The 20,502-nt window shown below is 39.1% G+C and overlaps 1 protein-coding gene across 2 annotated transcripts; it reads left to right on the top strand.

Moving 5' to 3' along the window:
* Window positions 1–9,310: 9,310 nt before the first annotated feature.
* On the top strand, window positions 9,311–13,252 carry LOC112263430 (peptidyl-prolyl cis-trans isomerase C). Of its 2 annotated transcripts, XM_042330727.1 has the most exons (6): window positions 9,311–9,594; window positions 9,712–9,761; window positions 10,557–10,670; window positions 11,031–11,124; window positions 11,433–11,617; window positions 11,795–13,252. In XM_042330727.1, the coding sequence occupies exons 1-6, from the start codon at window positions 9,588–9,590 to the stop codon at window positions 11,921–11,923; spliced, it is 579 nt and encodes a 192-aa protein (XP_042186661.1). In that variant the 5' UTR covers window positions 9,311–9,587; the 3' UTR covers window positions 11,924–13,252. The 2 variants fall into 2 exon arrangements, with proteins under 2 accessions (XP_042186661.1, XP_024295392.1); XM_024439624.2 differs by having other exon boundaries at window positions 9,312–9,761.
* The last annotated feature ends 7,250 nt before the right edge of the window (window positions 13,253–20,502 follow it).

Genomic DNA, 20,502 nt, shown 5'->3' with positions numbered 1-20,502 from the left:
TTGGTTTATGGTTCTGAGTTTGAGAAAATAACATAGTTTAGGAGACAAAGCTGAATGATTTATTATGTCTATGCTGTCTGACTATGTGTGTTTTTTGCTATTAAAGGATCTCAGTTGCAATGTGGAGGGGACTCAGAGAATTCATTGATAGACACTGAATTGATCTGAGAGTCACAGGGTTGTGATAGAGCTCATATAATTAAAGATGGACTTTGATAACTAACTCTGACTTGTGTGTGGTTTGCTCTCATGATTTGGTAAATAGAGGAAATTTCCACGACAAGAGAAAGGCGCATGGGTGCAGTTCCTTGTCCTCATTCCCATGTGAAAGGACCGCACCAGATCCGGTGTCCGAGGCGTCCACCTCTACCACAAAGGCACGAGTATGATCAGGATGAACGAGGATGGGTCCGAAGGTGAAACGTCCCTTAAGCTCTATGAATGCCCTGTCAGCCTCGGGATTCCTGCAAAAACCTGCTTGAGTGAGGTGGGATAGGGCCGTATGTGTTCCGGAAGGGTTTTTGGAGAAGATCAGGATGTCGTCGAGGTAAACAAAGGCGAACCGGTTCAACATATCCCTAAGAGTGTCATTGATCAATGCTTGAAAGACTGCCATTGAGTTCGATATTCTGAAGGACTAAATACTCAGTCACCACTAGGGGTGTTAAAGACAGTTTTCCACTCATCTCCCTCCCTGATTCTCACCAGATTTTAAGCGTTGCGGAGGTCCAGTTTGGTGAAGAATTGGGCTCCTAGGGCCAACTCCAAGGCAGCGGACATCGGGTAGGGGGGAACGATTCTTGATCGTAATCCTTTTTAGCCCTCTGTAATCGATGCAAGGACTGAAGTTTGGGTCAGAGACAGAGAGACAAGGGATGCATTTAGACAGGCAGCCCAATTATGATATTTTTTCCACTAATAGGTCTTTTGAACAATCGCATTAAGATATTTTCGCATCAGCTGTTTTTCAGAGCATATCTGATTGCTCAAAATACAAATTACTCAAAAAAATTACTGAATTGGGCTGCTTGTCTCAACGAAGCCATAGAAACCTGGACATGCTCCAGCTGAAAAGTTCCCTCCTGTCAGTACTGATGTTGAATGGCATTAAATACACTTTTTTTGTTCTCTCCCATCCCCTGTAGTTTTGTTGAACATGAGTGGAAATGAAACTCCAGCACACTGGTAGCACTAAAGACGTCTGAGTATAACTTTTCCAGGTGAGTTGAACCTGCCTGTGGGTGCGGTGGGGATATTCCTGGGAGGTCTACTGATGAAGAGGTATAAGCTTGGCGTTGTGTCTGGAGCCCAGTTGTCTTTCGTCACCCCCTTCATGGCCTACCTCCTCCTCCTTCCGCTGTCTGGCACTAAGTGTGACAACGTTTAGGTGGCTGGTCTGACCGTGTCCTACAACGGGTAAATATGACATCTGATTGGTTGGTTGGTAGGTGGGTGGGTGGGTGGATGAAAACAAAAGTTTTGATCAGTGGAATATGAGGGAGTTAGACCAAAACACACATGGGCTTGTGCCGGGGCTCCCTCTTGTGGGAATATACAGTATTGATGTTACTGAGCCAGGATTCCTGGCAGTTTTGTCACTGTGCCTATGTCAATGATAGTTCAGCGGAAATTATTTAAACATCATTATTGCCAGCCATTTACTCTGTTCCCCAGGTCCACTGGTGTACGATGGCAGCCTGTTGTCAGAGTGTAACAGAGACTGCTCCTGCTTGGCTGGGGAGTGGGACCCTGTGTGTTCAGACAACGGCATCACCTACACCTCCCCCTGCCTTGCAGGCTGCTCCAGCCTTACAGGTTACTGCAAGAACACGGTACCAACACTATTAATGTACTGAGTGTACAACACATTCACAGGAATGCTGGCCCATGTTGACTCCAATGCTTTCCACAGTTGTGTCAAGTTGGCCGTATGTCTTTTGAGTGGTGGACCATTCGTGATACACACAGGAAACTGTTGAGCGTAAAAAAAACAGCAGAGTTGCAGTTCTTGACACAAACTGGTACCCCTGGCATGCCCCGTTGAAAGGCACGTAAATATTTTGTCTTGCCCATTCACCCTCTGAATGGCATACATACACAATCCATGTCTCAATTGTCTCAAGGCTTACAATTTTGTTTTAAACCTTTCTCCTCCTCTTTATCTACACTGATTTAAGTGGATTTCACTAGTGACATCCATAAGGGATTATAGCTTTAAGCTGGAATCACCTGGTCAGCATATGTCATGGAAAGAGCAGGTGTTCTTAATATTTTATCCACTCAGTGTAACTCATTGACACTGAAATAAGTTATTTTCAACCATTAACTGGGGCCTTGTTGATGTCACGCCCTGGTCAAAGTATTTTGTGTTCATCTTTATGTATTTGGTCAGGCCAGGGTGTGGCATGGGGTTTTTGTAATTGTGGTGTGTTTGTCTTGGGGTTTTGGTGGTGGTATTGGGATTGTAGCTTAGTGGGTTGTCTAGCAAAGTCTATGGCTGTCTGGAGTGGTTCTCAATCAGAGGCAGATGCTTATTGTTGTCTCTGATTGGGAACCATATTTAGGCAGCCATATTCTTTGAGTTTGTCGTGGGTGATTGTCCTTAGTGTCCTATGTGTACTCTCTGTTAGTTTGCACCAGATAGGCTGTTTCGGTTTTGGTTATTGTTTTTTTGTAAGTTCGTGTTTCTTTGTTGTATTAAACATGGATCGCAATCGACACGCTGCAGTTTGGTCCGACTCTCCTTCATCACCACTAGAAAACCGTTACAGTTGAGGCCTTATTTAGGGAAGTAATTGCTGATTGACAATAAAGCATTATTTTGATGTATGGGAAAAAATATGGTATCCGATTCCTATGTAGAGAAGGTTCTCTCTGGTTGTTCAATATGACTTCAACTTTTACAGGGCACTTTTTAAAAATATTTTTTTATTTTGTTTATTTTTTATTAACAAATATCATCAAACAAAAGAGGAATAGTCACATGCAACCAAGCATACAAACAATATATTTACATTGCCAGGAATCCTAAACAAACAAATCATATTCGTTAATAATACAACAAGTTTTAATTGCCTTTTTGTTTTTCGTTTTAGTTAAAGTGGTGCCATATTGTTTAAACTCATTTATAAAGTGAAAACAGTTAGGTTTTGAATATGAAACTTACCTATTGTTATTAGCAGGTGAATTAAATATACTACATTTTTATTTACGTCAGAATTTCTGAAATAAATCATGATATCAAAACCATTATAGTATAAACGGTTCTATTTTTTTTGTAACAAAATTCTGTATGTCAATCCCAAACATTCTGCTATAAATACAGGAAAAAAACTAATGCAAAATGGTCTCCTTCTCCATTCCACAGAAATCAGTTATAATCAGCTTGAATCTTTCCAAAACATGTTTCACAGGATAAATTCTATGTAACATTTTAAATGAAACTTCCTTTACTTTGTTACTGATACAATATTTGTTAGCAATTTTCCATGCTTTCCCCCCATTGTATATCACCATGGATATCTGAACAAAAGAATCTTGCTGAGGGAATTGTAGTATCACAAACAATATTCCTAATCTGTTTATTACTACATTTATCTTTTGATGTTAATATTGCAAATGAATATATTTTCATGTAAATCTATGTTACTTACATCAACCACAGAGGAATTTAAAAGATATCCATCCCCTTGGAATCGCATCAAAAACAATTGCATATTTGTCGGGGTTATTGGAATTATAAACTTATCAAGCACTCAATCACTTAGCCCCATATGAGAGTAGATTTCTATCCTTATTCAGTGACTGACCAACCAAAATAATTTTATTCTCAAACCAGTTACGAAAAGAGACGTATTTTTAAATCGTATATCTTTGGTGCTCCATTAAAAGTATCTATGAGGGGGAAAATTGTGTTTATATGCTAAAATCCAAGCTAAAATTTCCTGCTTATGGAATTTTTGCCAACTTTACTGGGATTTTATCAATATCAAAATTACATTGATGCAACAATTCTAAACCACCAACAGAGTCAAGTAAATACTTAGGGAAGACATTCCAAATATGTGTCTGGTTCTTAACACACTTCAGAATCCAACTTATTTTAAAAGTATTATTTAGAGTATTGAAATCTAAAACCTCAAGACCTCCTTGTTCTTGGGTATTAGTGAGAATATATTTTCGTAGATAGTGAGGCTTGTTCCTCCAAATAAAATTGTAAAGCATCTTATCTAAGTCCTTTACAATTTTAGGGGGTAAGATAACGAGTCATAAAGCGATCTGGATAACCCTTCAGCTTTGGATAATAAAACCCTAAGTATAACGATATATCTCTCATCAACCAGAGGTTCAATTTCAATGGGGTTAAAGTTCAATTCACGCCTTTGTTTTTCATCCTTGCATATAACAATTTCAAGATAAGTAACATTGTCTTTAATTGGGATACCATATACTTCCTGTAAAACACAATCCTTGAGTGGAAATAAGACTGACTTATTTATATTCATTGTCAAACCCGAAACTAAGGAAAAGTCTTCAATACAGGAAACTGCTTTAGAAACGTCATTCCTGTCTCTTAAAAATATGGTGGTATCATCAGCCAGTTGACATAGTTTAAATTCCTTGCCAAGTGCTGAAACACCTTGAAAATACCTTTTCTTGATATGAAGAGCCATAATTTGAGTAACAAATAAAAATACAAATGGACTAATTGGGCAGCCCTGCCTAATGCCACGGCCAATATCAAATCTTTGGGATGTCCCGTGAGCTAATTTTACAGAGCTAGTACAACCACTATATAACGTTTGGACTGTTTTTTTTTTTTTATATCACCAAACCCCAAAAAACGTATTGCTTTGAACATAAACTCATGTTCTACAGTGTCAAAAGATTTATAAAAATCAACAAACATAAGAAAACTATCATTAAGGATGAGGTCATTATAGTCAATCATATCTAAGATCAGCCGGATGTTATTACTAATTTGTCGACCATGCATAAAACCAGGTTGTTCTTCATCAATTATATGATGCAAGCCTTGTTTCAACCTCTTAGCAAATACAAGGGCAAATAATTTCCCATCATTATTCAACAGGCTAATGGGTCTCCAGTTGTCTATATAAAGAGTATCCATATTAGGTTTGGGAATCAAAGTAATTACACCTTGCTTTAAGGAAGCCTGTAACTCCCCTTTTTCTATTGATTCTTGAAACATAGCAAGAATGAAAGGAATCAATTTATAATTGAATGCTTTATAAAACTCGCTTATTAAACCATAATTTCCAGGGGATCTATTGTCCTTAAGGCTTTTAATACAGTCTTTTAACTCAATTTCAGATAACTCATCACAAAAATCCCTGAAATCATTATCTATCTTAGCAATGTTTGCTACATTGTCTAAGAAAATATCCATATTGGAAGTTGGCTGGGCTGATGTATACAGATTCTGATAAAACTGGGCAACGTGCTGTGAGATTTATTTTAGATTTTCATTGGGAGTATTATAGATCATTCATTTACATATGGAGTCTTTTCGCCTGCCCTTTTTTCTAAATTAAAGAAATATTTTGTATTTTTCTCTCCCTCTTCCATCCATTTTCATCTTGATCTTACAAACGCTCCCCGGGCCTTTTCCTCGTAGATACAGTCTAACTGCAATTGCAATGATGATAGCTCCAGTAAAAAAAAAAAAGAAAATCACATTGTAGGATTTTTAAAATAATAAATTCATAAAAGATCCTACAATGTGATTTTCTGGATTTTTTTTTCTTCATTTTGTCTGTCATAGTTGAAGTGTACCTATGATGAAAATTACAGACCTCTCTCATCTTTTTAAGTGGGAGAACTTGCACAATTGGTGGCTGACTAAATACTTTTTTGCCCCACTGTATATCCATGTAATTCTATGATTTCCAAATTTGTGGCTCTTGATGATATCTGCATTTTCTGTGAAAAAGAAGGTGAGAATCTGTCTCACTTGTTCTTGAATGTAAATTTGTGTCAGAATTTTGGGAAAACCTTGCAAAGTACTTATTTACCATTATGAACACTGCCTATAATTTTAACATAAAATATATAATATGTTACTATTGCAATGATAACAAAACCACTGAAATGATTGTTCATTTTTTTATTCTTGTTGCCAAATACTTTATACACAAACAAAAATTCCAAAGTTCTATACCAAAATTACTGATTTTTTCTCATTGAATTTAATTATCTTATTAAAATACTAACCCTAGTGAACAACAACAAGAATAACATCTTCATGAATCATTATAATAAGATATTTTCAGAGTGAATATAATTGCACTTAAATTGTTTCTTTTTTGTATTGTATTTTTATTTATATTTTTTGTATGTTTGAGCATTGTTAATACCTGTGTTTGGTTTGCTAGTCATGTTTGATGTAGCAATGTAAGTTGATTTTTGTATTATGAATAAAATACATTTATAATATATATATATTTTTTTTAAAGATACGTGAACATGCCAGTTATAGCTAGCTAATAAAGAGCTGTGTTAAGAAATATCCTATAGTACTGCATTGTATTATTTTGTACAAAGTGTGCAAAACAAGACAATAGGGTATTGAAATTATGTATTGTGCAATTTCTTGGCTTGCAATGTCTCGTGCAAGTTCACTAAAGTAAGGGCAATCAATGAGTATGCTGAGCTATTTAACACGCAACAGACCGAAGAGAAACGCACACTAGTGTTTTTCATAAAGGGAGCAGGCGAGGGAGAGTGAGGATCGGGGCAGGCAGAAAGACAGTCAACCGTGCCCATAGGCTATACCAGTGGTTCCCAACTTTTTTGGTTACTGTACCACCAACTGAATTTTTCTCTGCCCGGAATACCCCTGAAGTACCCCCTCGTGCAGTTTACCAGTAGGCCTATGGTCTCATGAGTCTTTTCAAGTACCCCCTGTGGTTAGGCCAAGAAGCCTCAGGGGTCCTAGTACCCCTGGTTGGGAACCCCTGGGCTATACTGTATGTACCCCTCTCACCAGGCTCGAATATGACTCTCACAATATTAACTTATGTAGAGTATTTCAACAGCATGGGATGTTAGGTGAGAAGGACATCTCCAATAAGAATTCCTATTGTAAACTGTCTAGGGTGATGACAGTAGGGTATTAACTTCAGATCAAATTATTATAGGTTTATGTTATTGTATCAGGATAGGCTATCCCATGCATTCCATTAAATTGAAACAGTAAATGACTCCACCAAGGCAACATACATAAGGTTCGATATGTGTATTATTACATTTTCATAGCACTACATCAAAAATAAATAAAGATTGTAAACCCCAGTGAGTCGTGTACAACCCATGTCCAAATCATTTTAAGCTTAAAAGATAAATACTCACAGGGTGACCCTTCAGTCCATGATGAACAACAACTTGTGCTCTGCAGAGCCTCAGCCCACCACCCCCTATAGCCAGACCAGACGCTGGTATTGTATTACATTATTGAACTTCAACATCATGAATGCATGTGGATGGTGCCAGAGAGGAAGGCTGACGTTTTATTGGCTCTTAACCAATAGTGCTATTATGTTTGTTTTTTTGCATTGTTTGTAACTTATTTTGTACATAATGTTGCTGCTACCGTCTCTTATGACCGAAAAGACCGAAAAGAGCTTCTGGACATCAGAGCAGCAATTACTCACCTTGAATTGGACTGTCATTAAAACTGTAATATCTTGTGTTTCACCGAGTCGTAGCTGAACGACGACATGGATAACATACAGCTGGCGGGTTATACACTAGAACAGCTGCCTCTGGTAAGATAAAGGGTGGCGGTCTATGTATATTTGTAAACAACAGCTGGTGCACAATGTCTAAGGAAGTCTCGAGGTTTAGCTTGCCTGAGGTATAGTATCTCATGATAAGCTGTAGACCACACTATCTACCAAGAGAGTTTTCATCTGTATTTTTTCTAGCTGTCTATATACCACCATAGACCGGCACTAAGATCGCACTCAATGAGCTGTATACCGCCATAAGCAAATAGGAAAACGCTCATCTAGAGGCGGTGCTCCTAGTGGGCGGGGACTTTAATGCAGGGAAACTTACATTAGTTTTAACAAATTTCTATCAGCATGTTAAATGTGCAGCCAGAGGATAAAAAAACTCTAGACCACCTTTACTCCACACACAGATACACATACAAAGCGCTCCCCTTGCCCTCCACTTGGCAAATCTGACCATAATTCTATCCTCCTGATTCCTGCTTACAAGCAAAAAGTAAAGCAGGAAGCGCCAGTGACTCAGTCAATAAAAAAAATGGTCAGATGAAGCAGATGCTAAACTACAGGACTGTTTTGCTAGCACAGACTGGAATATGTTCCAAGATTCTTGAGGACTACACCACATCAGTCATTGGCATCATCCCCACAGTTTATGTATGTACATACCCTAACCAGAAGCCATGGATTACAGGAAACATCTACACTGAGTTAAAGGGTAGAGCTGCCATTTTCAAGGAATGGGACTATAAGAAATCCCGCTATGCCATCCGACGAGCCACCAAACAGGCAAAGTGTCAATACAGGACATTTTTTTTCTGAGGTCTTGGCTGATTTCTTTTGATTTTCGCATGATGTCAAGCAAAGAGGCCCTGAGTTTGAAGGTAGGCCTTGAAATACATCCACAGGTACACCTCCAATTGACTCAAATGGTGTCAATTAGCCTATCAGAAGTTTCTAAAGCCATAACATCATTTTCTGGATTTTTCTAACTGTTTAAAGGCATACTCAATTTAGTGTATGTAATCTTCTGACCCACTGGAATTGTGATACAGTGAATTATAAGTGAAATAATCTGTCTGTAAAGAATTGTTGGAAAAATTACTTCTGTCATGCACAAAGTAATGTCCTAACCGACTAGCCAAAACTATGGTTTGTTCACAAGAAATATGTGGAGTGGTTGAAAAACGAGTTTTAATGACCACAACCTAAGTGTATGTAAACTTCCGACTTCAACTATGCATTAAATACATTAAATAGTCATTCAGAAATCTTGGCCACTGGAATAAAATAGTTTTTGGCTCAGTCAATTGAAGGGCTCCCGAGTGGCGTAGTGATCTAAGACTCTGCATCTAAGACATTGCATCGTTGTACAGGGTAGTCCATCATTGTAAATCAGAATTTGTTCATAACTGATTTCCATAGTTAAATAAAGGTTACTTTAAAAAAAGTATAATAATTGCCTACCCATGTCCTGAATGCTGTAACCTATTCACATTTGTTTGTATACGGGGAAATAAAACAATAGCCAACGACAACAAGAGTATATAGCCCAGTCGGCTTCAGATGCTGGATGTGTTATGTCTCCAAAATTGCCAGAGGGCGCAGTTTCTGATCGGGACACAAAACCCTCTACGGTTTTGTTGGATTGGTAAACCTGTTTTAACACGAAATTATAGAGAATGCATTGTCGGAAGGGAGGCTATTTGAGGAGCGCTCGGTGCATCTATCTCATTTCTCACTGAGTTGAAGCAAAGGTTTGGGCTCCATTCTAAAGCCAACCTCTCCGCTAAAACACGGCCCAATTTGGAGTGGGGTTGTAATCATGCAGGAAGGATGGATGGTACAAATATTTTTTTTCTGACATCTTTGATACACTGAGATTATTATTTGTTTTGTTTCTGCAAGATGGAGCCGCAAATGATGTCCTGCTTCGTTTTCTTGGCTTTTGCGTTTTCAGAAAACGTCGGATGTATTAGAGGAAGGGTTGGACCTAAAGTGACCGAAAAGGTTAGTAGAGCATCGTGCTATCATGTTATTTTATGTGACGTCGGAGAATACACAAACACAGGCTTGCCTCACGGGGAATTCGATGGAAGCCTTCAAAGAACAGCTGCATTGTTGAATACATAGCACGAGAAACTACATGTTCATAACAGGTATAGCGCAATAACAGCACACGGTATTTATCACATTCTTACGTTAAACGGCTTGGTAGCCTACACATATCGACATAGGAGCCTCGGGAGCTAGGAATAGTTAACCGGAGATTAAACTCAACATAGCCTATTTGTTTTATATACAAGTAGCCTGGCTACTGCCAAATGGGCAAGGCATTGAATGGAATGAGTCGGACTATAAAAGCCAAGCTATTCCACATAATATGCTACACTCATTCCCCATTGCACCATTTAGTAAAATATCCTTTAGAAATGCAGCTTGTAGGCCTATGTTTATGGGATATCTCAGCTATTCAAATTTGTACAATAAGTAATTACAATCTATAAGTGTATAAATAAAAATTGGGACTATTTAGGAAAACGTCAAAGGTTCAGATTGTTCTACTCTCAAATGCCACCAGTGCCCACCACCATTAAGATAAAGTGACTTTAAGCCTGTGCAACTAGATGAGATATTTTCTCCAGTTCAGCAATATATCAAATATCATAGGACACAAATATGATCACTTCTGTTTTACATCTCAACAAACTCTAATCTATAAACTGTACTGTATCACTCTACAGTCTACAGTGTATGAATACATAATTGAAGCTGGTATGTTTTGTGTTTGTCTCCCTATCACAGGTGTTCTTTGACATCACTGTGGCAGGTCATGAAGTTGGCCGGATTGTGATTGGCCTGTTTGGAGATGTTGTTCCCCTGACTGTGAATAACTTTGTGGCTCTTGCCACAGGGGAGGTAAGCCTGTGAAACCTGTTATTGTTGTGTGAGTAAACAACACAAAGGAAAGCATCTGAATACCAATATCCATCCATAGATCATAGGTCTTAAGAGCTGACATGATGTTGCGTTGGCAGAGTAAACTGAACAAGCCGTCTTCATCTCAAATGGCACCCTATTCCCTAAATGGTGTACTTTTTACCAGGGCCCATAGGGGCTCTTGTCAAAAGTAGTCCACTATGTTGGGAATATGGTGCAATTTACAGTATTTGATTCTAACACACAGTTGCTAGCTAATAGATCACCAGCATATTTCTTGCACAATTGCAAATGGATAAGCGATACTCATTTAAATTTCCAAAACCGTTGTTTTTGCAGAAAGGATACGGCTACAAAGGAAGTACATTTCACCGGGTGATCAAGGACTTCATGATCCAAGGAGGTGACTTCACAGCTGGAGATGGAAATGGAGGTAAGAAAGATTTAAGTATGATCACGTAGAGTTTGACCTGTCTTAGACATTTGATCTCATGTTGAATGTTGGGAATAGTAACAATAATAATAATTCATTTAATTTGTAAAGCGTTTTTCTCATAGAGCATCAACAGAGCAGAAAAGATGGTTATGTGCACTCCCTTAAAGTTCTCTGTGGGTCTATCCTAGAGGGCACCCTATTCCCTATAGATTGCGCTACTTTTGACATGGGCCCATAGTCTCCAGTCCCAGTGTCTCCATCTGTCACACAGTCCCTAAATGCTGTTTACTCATTTGCTGGCACAGGTAGAAGCATTTACGGGAACCAATTTGCTGATGAGAACTTCAAGCTGAAGCACATGGGAGCAGGTTGGGTCAGCATGGCCAACGCGGGCCCAGACACCAACGGCTCTCAGTTCTTCATCACTGCGTCCAGGGCTCCTTGGCTGGATGGGAAGCACGTAGTGTTTGGGAAAATCTTAGAGGGCATGGTAAGTAGAGGCACACTACTGGAGGCTCACAATTTGCTGTTAGAGTTTGAATTGTTTTTGTGGCCACAGACATTGGAAAATCATCTGTCACTCACACGCACACACGCACACACACACACAGGTGATACATAGTGGTCCAATTCAACACTAATACATATTCTAATGTTATTTTTTCAGTCTGTGGTTCATACCATCGAGCTCCAAGACACAAATGACCGGAACCTGCCCTACACAGAGTGTGTAATTGTCAACAGTGGGAAGATAGAAGTCAAAGAGCCATTTATTGTGGATGTGGAGGGTTGGTAGGGTTATCACTATGTGTGTTACTGTATTCAGAGAAGTATTATGCAGTTGTTGTATATGGCTCTCTAATGTGTATACTAACTTATGTGTGTTACTGTATTCAGAGAAGTATTATGCAGTTGTTGTTTATGGCTCTCTAATGTGTATACTAACTTTTAACAAAATGAATACGATGAATTCAGTCATTATGAGAAGATGTCATTTACAATTAATATCTTAAAACCATTGTAATTTAGTTTCTTAACCTACACCTTAACCTTCATTAACTGCCAAAATGATCAGTATGTCATTTGCACTATCCACTCAGCACTTTGTCATGCTAAGTTGAAACAACTTTTAGTTTTTTACAATGTTGAAAGATTACACAAAGTATTTAATACTTCACTTATTTTGACATATCAAATGTAATCACAGCAGCTGTATGTTGTGAAATGTTAATGAGGTTCCCATTTGTGAACATGTTGCATTGTTATGGTGAGTATGTTTTATTATTTATGAGAAATTAAATTGTGGGGATTCATCTGGAAGATGTAGTAGCAAGCTGCAAAGTTGTTAATATTTTAAAAACTATTGCACAATTGCATAGAAAATTGCTAGTGATTACTTCAGGGCAATTCCACTTTAACCGAATTACACTTTGACTCAGATATATCACTTTAAAATGTATGCCAAACAAAAACATTGATTTCTAAGTTTAACAAACCATATAACTTCATGCACAATGACTACTTTGAACAATTTACACTTACATTTACTAAAAGAACTGTGCAGTTGCAACGTTTGGTAATAGAATTACGGTAAAATCTCCCTCAGTTTCTTATGCAAACACATTTTCCAATAATTAAGATTCAAATATGTATGCAAAAAGAATGGGGTGTCAGTTATGACATGACACCTTGAGTTTGAAATAATTTATTTTGGTTATTGAACTACAGTAGGTGAAGTGGATTTACATTTGGTAACGGAATTACGGTAATGAAATTGCATCATGGATCCCTGATCTGTACTATACAGAAATGCATAATGAAGGATATGAATATCATGCTCATCATGGTGATGTATCCTGAATAGGTACACAAAGGTAGAAATATGCAATATCCTCATTTTGCTTATTTGAGTTATTCTACACACTGGCTATTATTGTAATGAGCATTTGGTTGGTACGGACCAGAGTGCAGTACAGTATAGCACAGTAGAGTAGAATACAGTAAAGTAGATATGTTCGGCACTCTTCAACATTATTGTGTTTTGATGTACTTTTTCTGGTAGATGTTGTCCAAGACCAATTTTCCATCTGTTTGACCAGAAATCAAAGTCCAACATTTTCGGATGGAATAATGTATTTTTTATATATATATGCCATGATTTCTCAAAAATATAGACTCTTAGCTTTAATTTGACACCCAATTTGACATGCTCCTATGAACTTCACATGTTGGTGCTCTTGGATCCTTTTAAATGGAAAGGCCCTTTGTTAAATAGGAATCATTTTATTTAAAAATTTTCATCCATAGATAGTTGTTTTAAAAATCTAGCAATTCATCAATCTTATCAGAAACAGTAGCTCGTCTTTCAGAGATATCCACAAGCATATCATATACAGTTGAACTCGGAAGTTTACATACACTTAGGTTGGAGTCATTAAAACTTGTTTTTCAACCACTCACTTATAGCTTGTCAATTAAAGATTACACAAAAAAGAAAAAACAATGTTACTGTTTCTGTGTGCTTGATCTTGTGTATTCTGAACTATGTAACTCCTATCTTCTGATCATTTCCTCATAATCTTCCAGATGTATTCTTTCCAAATACACCAAGTTTTGGCATGTCAGAATCATGTAATTACACATGAATAGCAAGTTACCTTTGGATATGTCTATTTAGACGGAAATCTATATTTTGCCATTACATCTAAGAGGTTTTAATGTTCGCCTTGGGGGAGAAACGGGGGCCAGAGCATAAAGCACAGCCCAACACAAGTTGTAGTCTTTCAGAGACTGGAAAAATTGTGCCTGCTTGTATACTTATCAATGAATCCGCTGATAGGAACACCTCTGAAATACGTCCAATAGATCTATCGAACAAGGACAACCATATTAACATCCACAAAAACATATAGTGCGATCAGTATAAAAAAGAGCCTTCTTGAAATGCCACGAAGCAGGACTACATTCCTTTTTGGATCACTGACCTGCCTTCCTCCTGGGCAATTACATCTCACTGTCCTAGAAATGCCTCAGAAATTATGAAAACAAGACCAGATTCCCCCAGGGGGAAATTCCCCTTTGAGAACAATTGGGATTGTTAATTTAGTCTCTAATGAGTCACCTAGAGGAAATAGGCTCTGCTAATGATGATACAAAGGAAGAGTCAGCAGCGAATGGGGATCCATCAGGGGAGGCTCCTCAGAGGAAGGGAGGACCATCCTCCTCAGTGAAATTTCATAAAAATAAAAATTGTGAAACATTTAAAAAGTTATCTTTTTTAGATTAAACTATATTAAATATATTCATATGTTACAAAATAATTGATTAAATAAAAATGTTTTGCAATGAAGGTCTACAATGAAGGTCTACAGTAACTTCAACAGCACTTTCTGGGGTAGCACCATGGTGTAGCCGGAGGAAAAGCTAGCTTCCATCCTCCTCCTCTGGCTATATTGACTTTAATTCAAAACCTAGGACGCTCATAGGCCTCACCCCCTTCCATAGACATACATGGTAATTATGACCACTTCCGGAGGACGTCCAATCATAGAATTAGGATCAGAGAATGATCCCATTGAGATGTATTGTGATTGTGCCACAGGGCATTATGGGGGTTTTATGTGTTGAGAAGCTTGGGGACATTGTTGGTTAGAGATTTAGAGTGAAAAGTGATAATTGAGCATTTTTGGGATATTATTCAACTCTTAATTATTATTTTTTCAAATTACTGGAGACTGAGGAGGTATATTATAAATAGTTTTCTTGATTTTATAACTTTATTTTTGTGTCCAGGCAGTGCAAATTATATCAATTTGCCTTGCAAACTTCAGTAGCTAGCTAGCTACTGTACCAGCGTGAGTGTGCAGTTCTGTGCCAGAATGGTAGAATGGCCAATGCTGCCGAAAATGTTGTGGACTTTTTGTTGAAGAACCCCTTTCATTCTCTGGGGTACACGGAAAAGGTATGAATTAAAAGCGAGCGTCGATCTCTGCCTAAGATCAGTTTCATGAAGAAGGATGAAAAGGTGAGGGTGTTCAATACCACCTGGTATCAAAAGTATAGCTGGTTAATTAACAGGGAGCCTTTCATCAAGCCACCTGTATTGCTGGACTTGCCTGCGTTTTTGGGCAGGCAAGAATTTGCTTTTAGAGGACACAGCGAGATGGAAAGTTCCGCAGACAAGGGCAACTACAAGGCGCTTGCAGGGGTAATTGCACGTTACGATGCTTTACTTGCTGAACTTATCAAACTTTCGACTGTCTTTTCTGGGATGTCGAAAACAAAGATTAAAGAGAGTTTGATGCAGAGCATTTTTCCACGTGCGCTCAAGTAGACTTTCCACTTTCCTCTGGTATTTATTTAGCAAAGATGATAACACAATCACTCTGGACAGACACAAGCAAAAACTCATGATATAAATGTTGCAGCAGCCTAGGCTACACCTAAACATTGGCAATCTGACATGCTGTATGGGATGAAAACGAGACTATTTTTCAGTCTGATCAACTGTAGGCTACTAATAAGAGCAGCAGAAATACAGCCTATGCGAATGTGAATGTGATCAAATTTGGTTTATATTCAAAATTGGGTTGGCTAGGCTGCCTATACGTTTTAATCCATAATGATTAACTGGAATGAATGAATCAACATAATAGTGATGACGATGTGAGTAAATGTTTTGTAAGGCCTACAGTTGCATAGGCCTGCATGATGCAAACATGCATAAAGCAAGCTCAGCTCTGTGAGCTCTATTGTCTATCAGTTGTTGTCTGTGACTGGGTAGAGGAAATCCCCCTCCTAATCTAGTCTAAATATTTTTGACAGGGTTTTCACTCCCCCAGGGTCCCATCATAGCCCATATAAAACCTTTTTACAACTGATTAATCACTGTCAAACCGTATAGGGTCCAGAGTTTTCCTAGTTAGGTTAACATATAAGGAAAAACTCCACGCCCCAGGGGGTAAAAATTGCCCCACCGCTCTGGGACCTTGCAGTTGTCAGTTATCATCAGGTATGTGGATGATCAGGGCTTTATTCATGAACGTTTCTTGGGATACTTTGATGTGACAACTGGGCGAGATGCGCAGTTGGTTTGACTTTCTGAATTTTGTGATGTCTGAGTTCATAGAGAAACTCGTTTTTCAAACCCTACGATGGCGCAGCTGTAATGGAATGTATCTGCTATTTGTATTTACAGCTAAGTCCTCTCCTGTTCCCTGATTATTAAGAGGTGATGACTACTCCACTCCACTACCTTTGTCAACTTTCTCCTGACATGAACTGAAGCCATGTCAAATCCTGTCCTGCACTGGTCAAGCCTCTGAACACCTCAACTCATGCCTCATACCCTCATTCAATCACTGCTGTGATCCCTTTCCAACACGGTGTAAGTATCCCTCTCATTCCCATTCCCCATAATATACTATAAATGTCTTTATTAAATGATTTAGGTTCAAATAATTATTCTTTGACGATTTATGAAACACACTTTGTCGTCTCCGTGCGTTTACGCGCCTGTACTGTGGGTCTCCCATCTTCCTCATTTTTTCAAGTCACCAGCTGTGAAAAACATAGCTGGAGAACATTACATTAAATGCTACAAATTACAAAGTGTTAATCAGATTAAAGCAAGGCCTACTGTTCTCAGTTGTTTTAGCAGCAAAAACCTCTGGTTCAGAACAAAGAATCCTGTGGTTCAGTGACACAAAATATTAATACATGTGTTGGGCAATACTAATCAAATGTGCCATTTTGTCACACAACACAATGCCACAGATGTCTCAAGTTTTGAGGGAGCATGCAATTGGCATGGTGACTGCAGGAGTGTCCACCATAGCTGTTGCCAGATAATTTTATGTTATTTCTCTACCATAAGTCGCCTCCAAAGCTGTTTTAAAGAATTTGGCAGTACGTCCAACCGACCTCACAACCGCAGACCACGTGTAACCACGCCAGGCCAGGACCTCCACCTTCTTCAGCTGAGGGACCATATGAGACCATCCACCCGGACAGCTGATGAAACTGAGGAGAATTTACGTCTGTAATAATGCCCTTTTGTGGGGAAAAACTAATGTTGATTGGCTGGGCCCTGTTCCCCACTGGTTGGGCCTAGAGCCCAAGTGGGTGGGCCTATGCCCTCCCAGGGCCACCCGTGGTGGCGGCCATGCCCAGGAATGTGAAATGCATAGATAAGGGCCTAATTAATTGATTTCAACTGACTGATTTCCTTATATAAACTGTAACTCAGTAAAATCATTGAAATTGTTGTGTGTTGCGTTTTATATTTTTGTTCAGTATATTTTCACAGCCCATTGACCAATAATAGTTCAGTCTGAGTTGTCTTACATTCCTGGGCCCCATCCCAAAACCTGTGGTCTCGGGAGAGAGCCAGGGCCTGATAGCAACACAGATGGATTTCAGTTATCAGCAAATCAAAAAGATGGATAGAGCTCTGCTTCTTCCAATCAACATCATCATCTATATCTTTTTAAAGATAGCGGGTGTGCTAATCAATTTATTTAAGCCTGTGATTATGTCAGGCAGAATCATATTCTGTACTGTTCTGCATTCCCTATTGATTGATAAAATCACTTGAGCCAGTACAAACGGAGGTAAGTAATGACTAACCCTGTCATGAATATTATTTAACACTCTTCTCACAGAGACGAATGAAGAAAAAACGGTGCTCCTCTCAGCTCACACCCTATTCCCTCTGCAGTGGCCCCATTTTTGACCAGGGTCCGTAGGGATCAAAAGAAGTGCATTTTGTAGGAAATAGGGTGCATTTGGGATAAATGAATGTGTAATCTTACCGTTGCCTCCTCCAGACCTATCCACACATCCTTTCAAGTTCAATTACAGGACTGTTGTATAATATCTCATGGAGCTTTTATTGGGGGGAAAACTAACATTAAACTTACAAAAATTGTAACGGTTCATCATTGGGACAAACGGTGCTTTATAATAATGGTAAAACATTGTTGTACATTCAAAATATCTTGACTACCTTGAGTTTCGTAGTCTTCCAAGTTTTCCAATCCCTTTCCCCCTAAAAATACATCAGAAATATTTAATTTACCCATAAGAGTCTAAGGCAGGGGATGGGGGGGATCTTTTAGCTATTTGATTTTACATTTTAAGACCCCTTGAAGTATCAAATAATAATAGTTTTAGCCTTACTGCTATTAGCCCATACAAATGCATTGAATAACAGATTCACAACATGGAACAACAGATAGACCCCAAATAAATCTAAAGGAAGTTTGTTCTGAAGTATTCAGACCGCTTGACATTTGGGGAGGCAGTTAGCCTAGTGGTTAGAGCTTCGACCCACAAAGCAAAAACTGTTAATTGTTTACTTATTTATTAAAAATAAAATACTGAAATATAAAATGTACATAAGTATTCAGACCCTTTACTCAGTAAGTTGTTGATGCACCTGGCAGCAATTACAGCCTCGAATCATCTTGGGTATGATCCTACAAGCTTGGCACACCCGTATTTGGGGAATTCTCCCATTCTTCTCTGCAGATCCTCTCAAGATCTCAGGTTGGACGGGGAGTGTTGCTGCACAGCTATTTTCAGGACTCTCCAAAGATGTTAGATCGGGAACAAGTCCGGGCTCTGGCTGGGCCACACAAGGACATTCAGAGACTCGTCCCAAAGCCACTCCTAAGTCATCTGTGTGCGTTGGGTTGTTGTCCTGTTGGATGGTGAACCTTTGCCCTAGTCTGAGGTCGAGTGCTCTGGAGAGGTTTTCAACAGGGATCTCTCTGTACTTTGCTCCGTTCATTTTTCCCTCAATGCTAACTAGACTCCCAGTCCCTGCTGCTGAAAAACATTCCCACAGCATGAGGCTGCCACAACCATGCTTCACCGTAGGGATGGTGCCAGGTTTCTTCCAGACATGACACTTGGCATTCAGGCCAAATAGTTAAATCTTGGTTTCATCAGACCAGAGAATCTTGTTTTTTCATGGTCTGAGAGTCCTTTAGATGCCTTTTGGCAAACTCCAAGAGGGCTGTTATGTGCCTTTTACTGAGAGGTGGCTTCCATCTGGCCACTCTACCATGAAGGCCTTATTGGTGGAGTGCTGCAGAGATGGTTGTCCTTCTGGAAGGTTCTCCCATATCCACAGAGGAATTCTGGAGCTCTGTGAGAGTGACCATTGGGTTCTTGGTCACCACCCTGACCAAGGCCCTTCTCCCCCGATTGCTCAGTTTGGTCAGGCAGCCAACTCTAGGAAGTCTTGGTGCTTCCAAACTTCTTCCATTAAAGAATGTGTTGTTGGGGACCTTCGATGCTGCATTAATGTTTTGGTAACCTTCCCCAAATCTGTGCCTCGACAAAATCCTGTCTCAGAGCTCTACGGACAATTGCTTCGAGCTCATGGTTTGGTTTTTGCTCTGACATGCACTGTCAACTGTGTGTGCCTTTCCAAATCATGTCCAATCAATTGAATTTACCACAGGTGGACTCCAATCAAGTTGTAGAACCATCTCAATAATGATCAATGGAAACAAGACGCACCTGAGCTCAATTTCGAGTCTCATAGCAAAGGGTCTGAATACTTACAGTATATATACAAAATTATGTGGACACCCCTTCAAATTAGTGGATATGATTATTTCAGCCACACTCACTCAAGTGGATTAGTCTCGGAGCAACAACGGCTCAGCCGTGAAGTAGTAGGCCACACAAGCTCACAGAATGGGACCGCCAAGTGCTGAAGCGCGTAAAAATCATCTGCCCTCGGTTGCAACACTCACTACCGAGTTTCAAACTGCCTCTGGAAGCAACGTCGGGAGCTTTATGAGTTTGTCGGGAGCTCTGGACTCTGGAGCAGTGGAAATGCGTTCTCTAGAGTGATGAATCACGCTTCACCATCTGGCAGTACGACGAATCTGGGTTTGGAGGACTGCCATGATGCCAGGAGAGTGTTACCTAACCCAATGCATAGTGCCAACTGTAAAGTTTGGTGGAGGATGAATAATGGTCTGGGGCTGTTTTCATTGTTCGGGCTAGGCCCCTTAATACCAGTGAAGGGAAATCTTAACGCTACAACATTCAATTATGTCTAGATTAATATCCTGATAAGAGAGAGACTCTGTACCCCCGACATTGAACTGCACTGCAAAAAGTCAGCTCTCAAAAACAAGAAAAAAAGCTATAAAATGAGGGAAATATGACTTAAAATCAGAAAAGTTATCTGCAAACAGAACAGGAACACTTTACTTGCTAAGAATCTTTTAAAGTACAAATATCTAGTCTCAAAGAATGCACAGATATCTTAAACCTAGTGCGTTCAGACTAAAAACAAGTAATTTGTCTGCATACGAGAAAAGATTTAAGAATCATCTTCTCTCCGTAGGAAAA

The sequence above is a fragment of the Oncorhynchus tshawytscha genome, linkage group LG12, assembly GCF_018296145.1.
Source record: "Oncorhynchus tshawytscha isolate Ot180627B linkage group LG12, Otsh_v2.0, whole genome shotgun sequence".
Taxonomy (NCBI): domain Eukaryota; kingdom Metazoa; phylum Chordata; class Actinopteri; order Salmoniformes; family Salmonidae; genus Oncorhynchus; species Oncorhynchus tshawytscha.
Note: the sequence above shows the minus strand (reverse complement) of the source record. Positions and strands in the feature narration are given on the sequence as shown.

What these genes read in the sequence shown, in the direction of transcription:
- LOC112263430 (XM_024439624.2), top strand. Translation starts at nt 9,660, where the DNA reads ATGGAGCCGCAAATGATGTCCTGCTTCGTTTTCTTGGCTTTTGCGTTT. An exon ending in GACCTAAAGTGACCGAAAAG is followed by an intron (nt 9,762 to 10,556) that starts GTTAGTAGAGCA and finishes TCCCTATCACAG; the next exon opens with GTGTTCTTTGACATCACTGT. An exon ending in AGCTGGAGATGGAAATGGAG is followed by an intron (nt 11,125 to 11,432) that starts GTAAGAAAGATT and finishes TTGCTGGCACAG; the next exon opens with GTAGAAGCATTTACGGGAAC.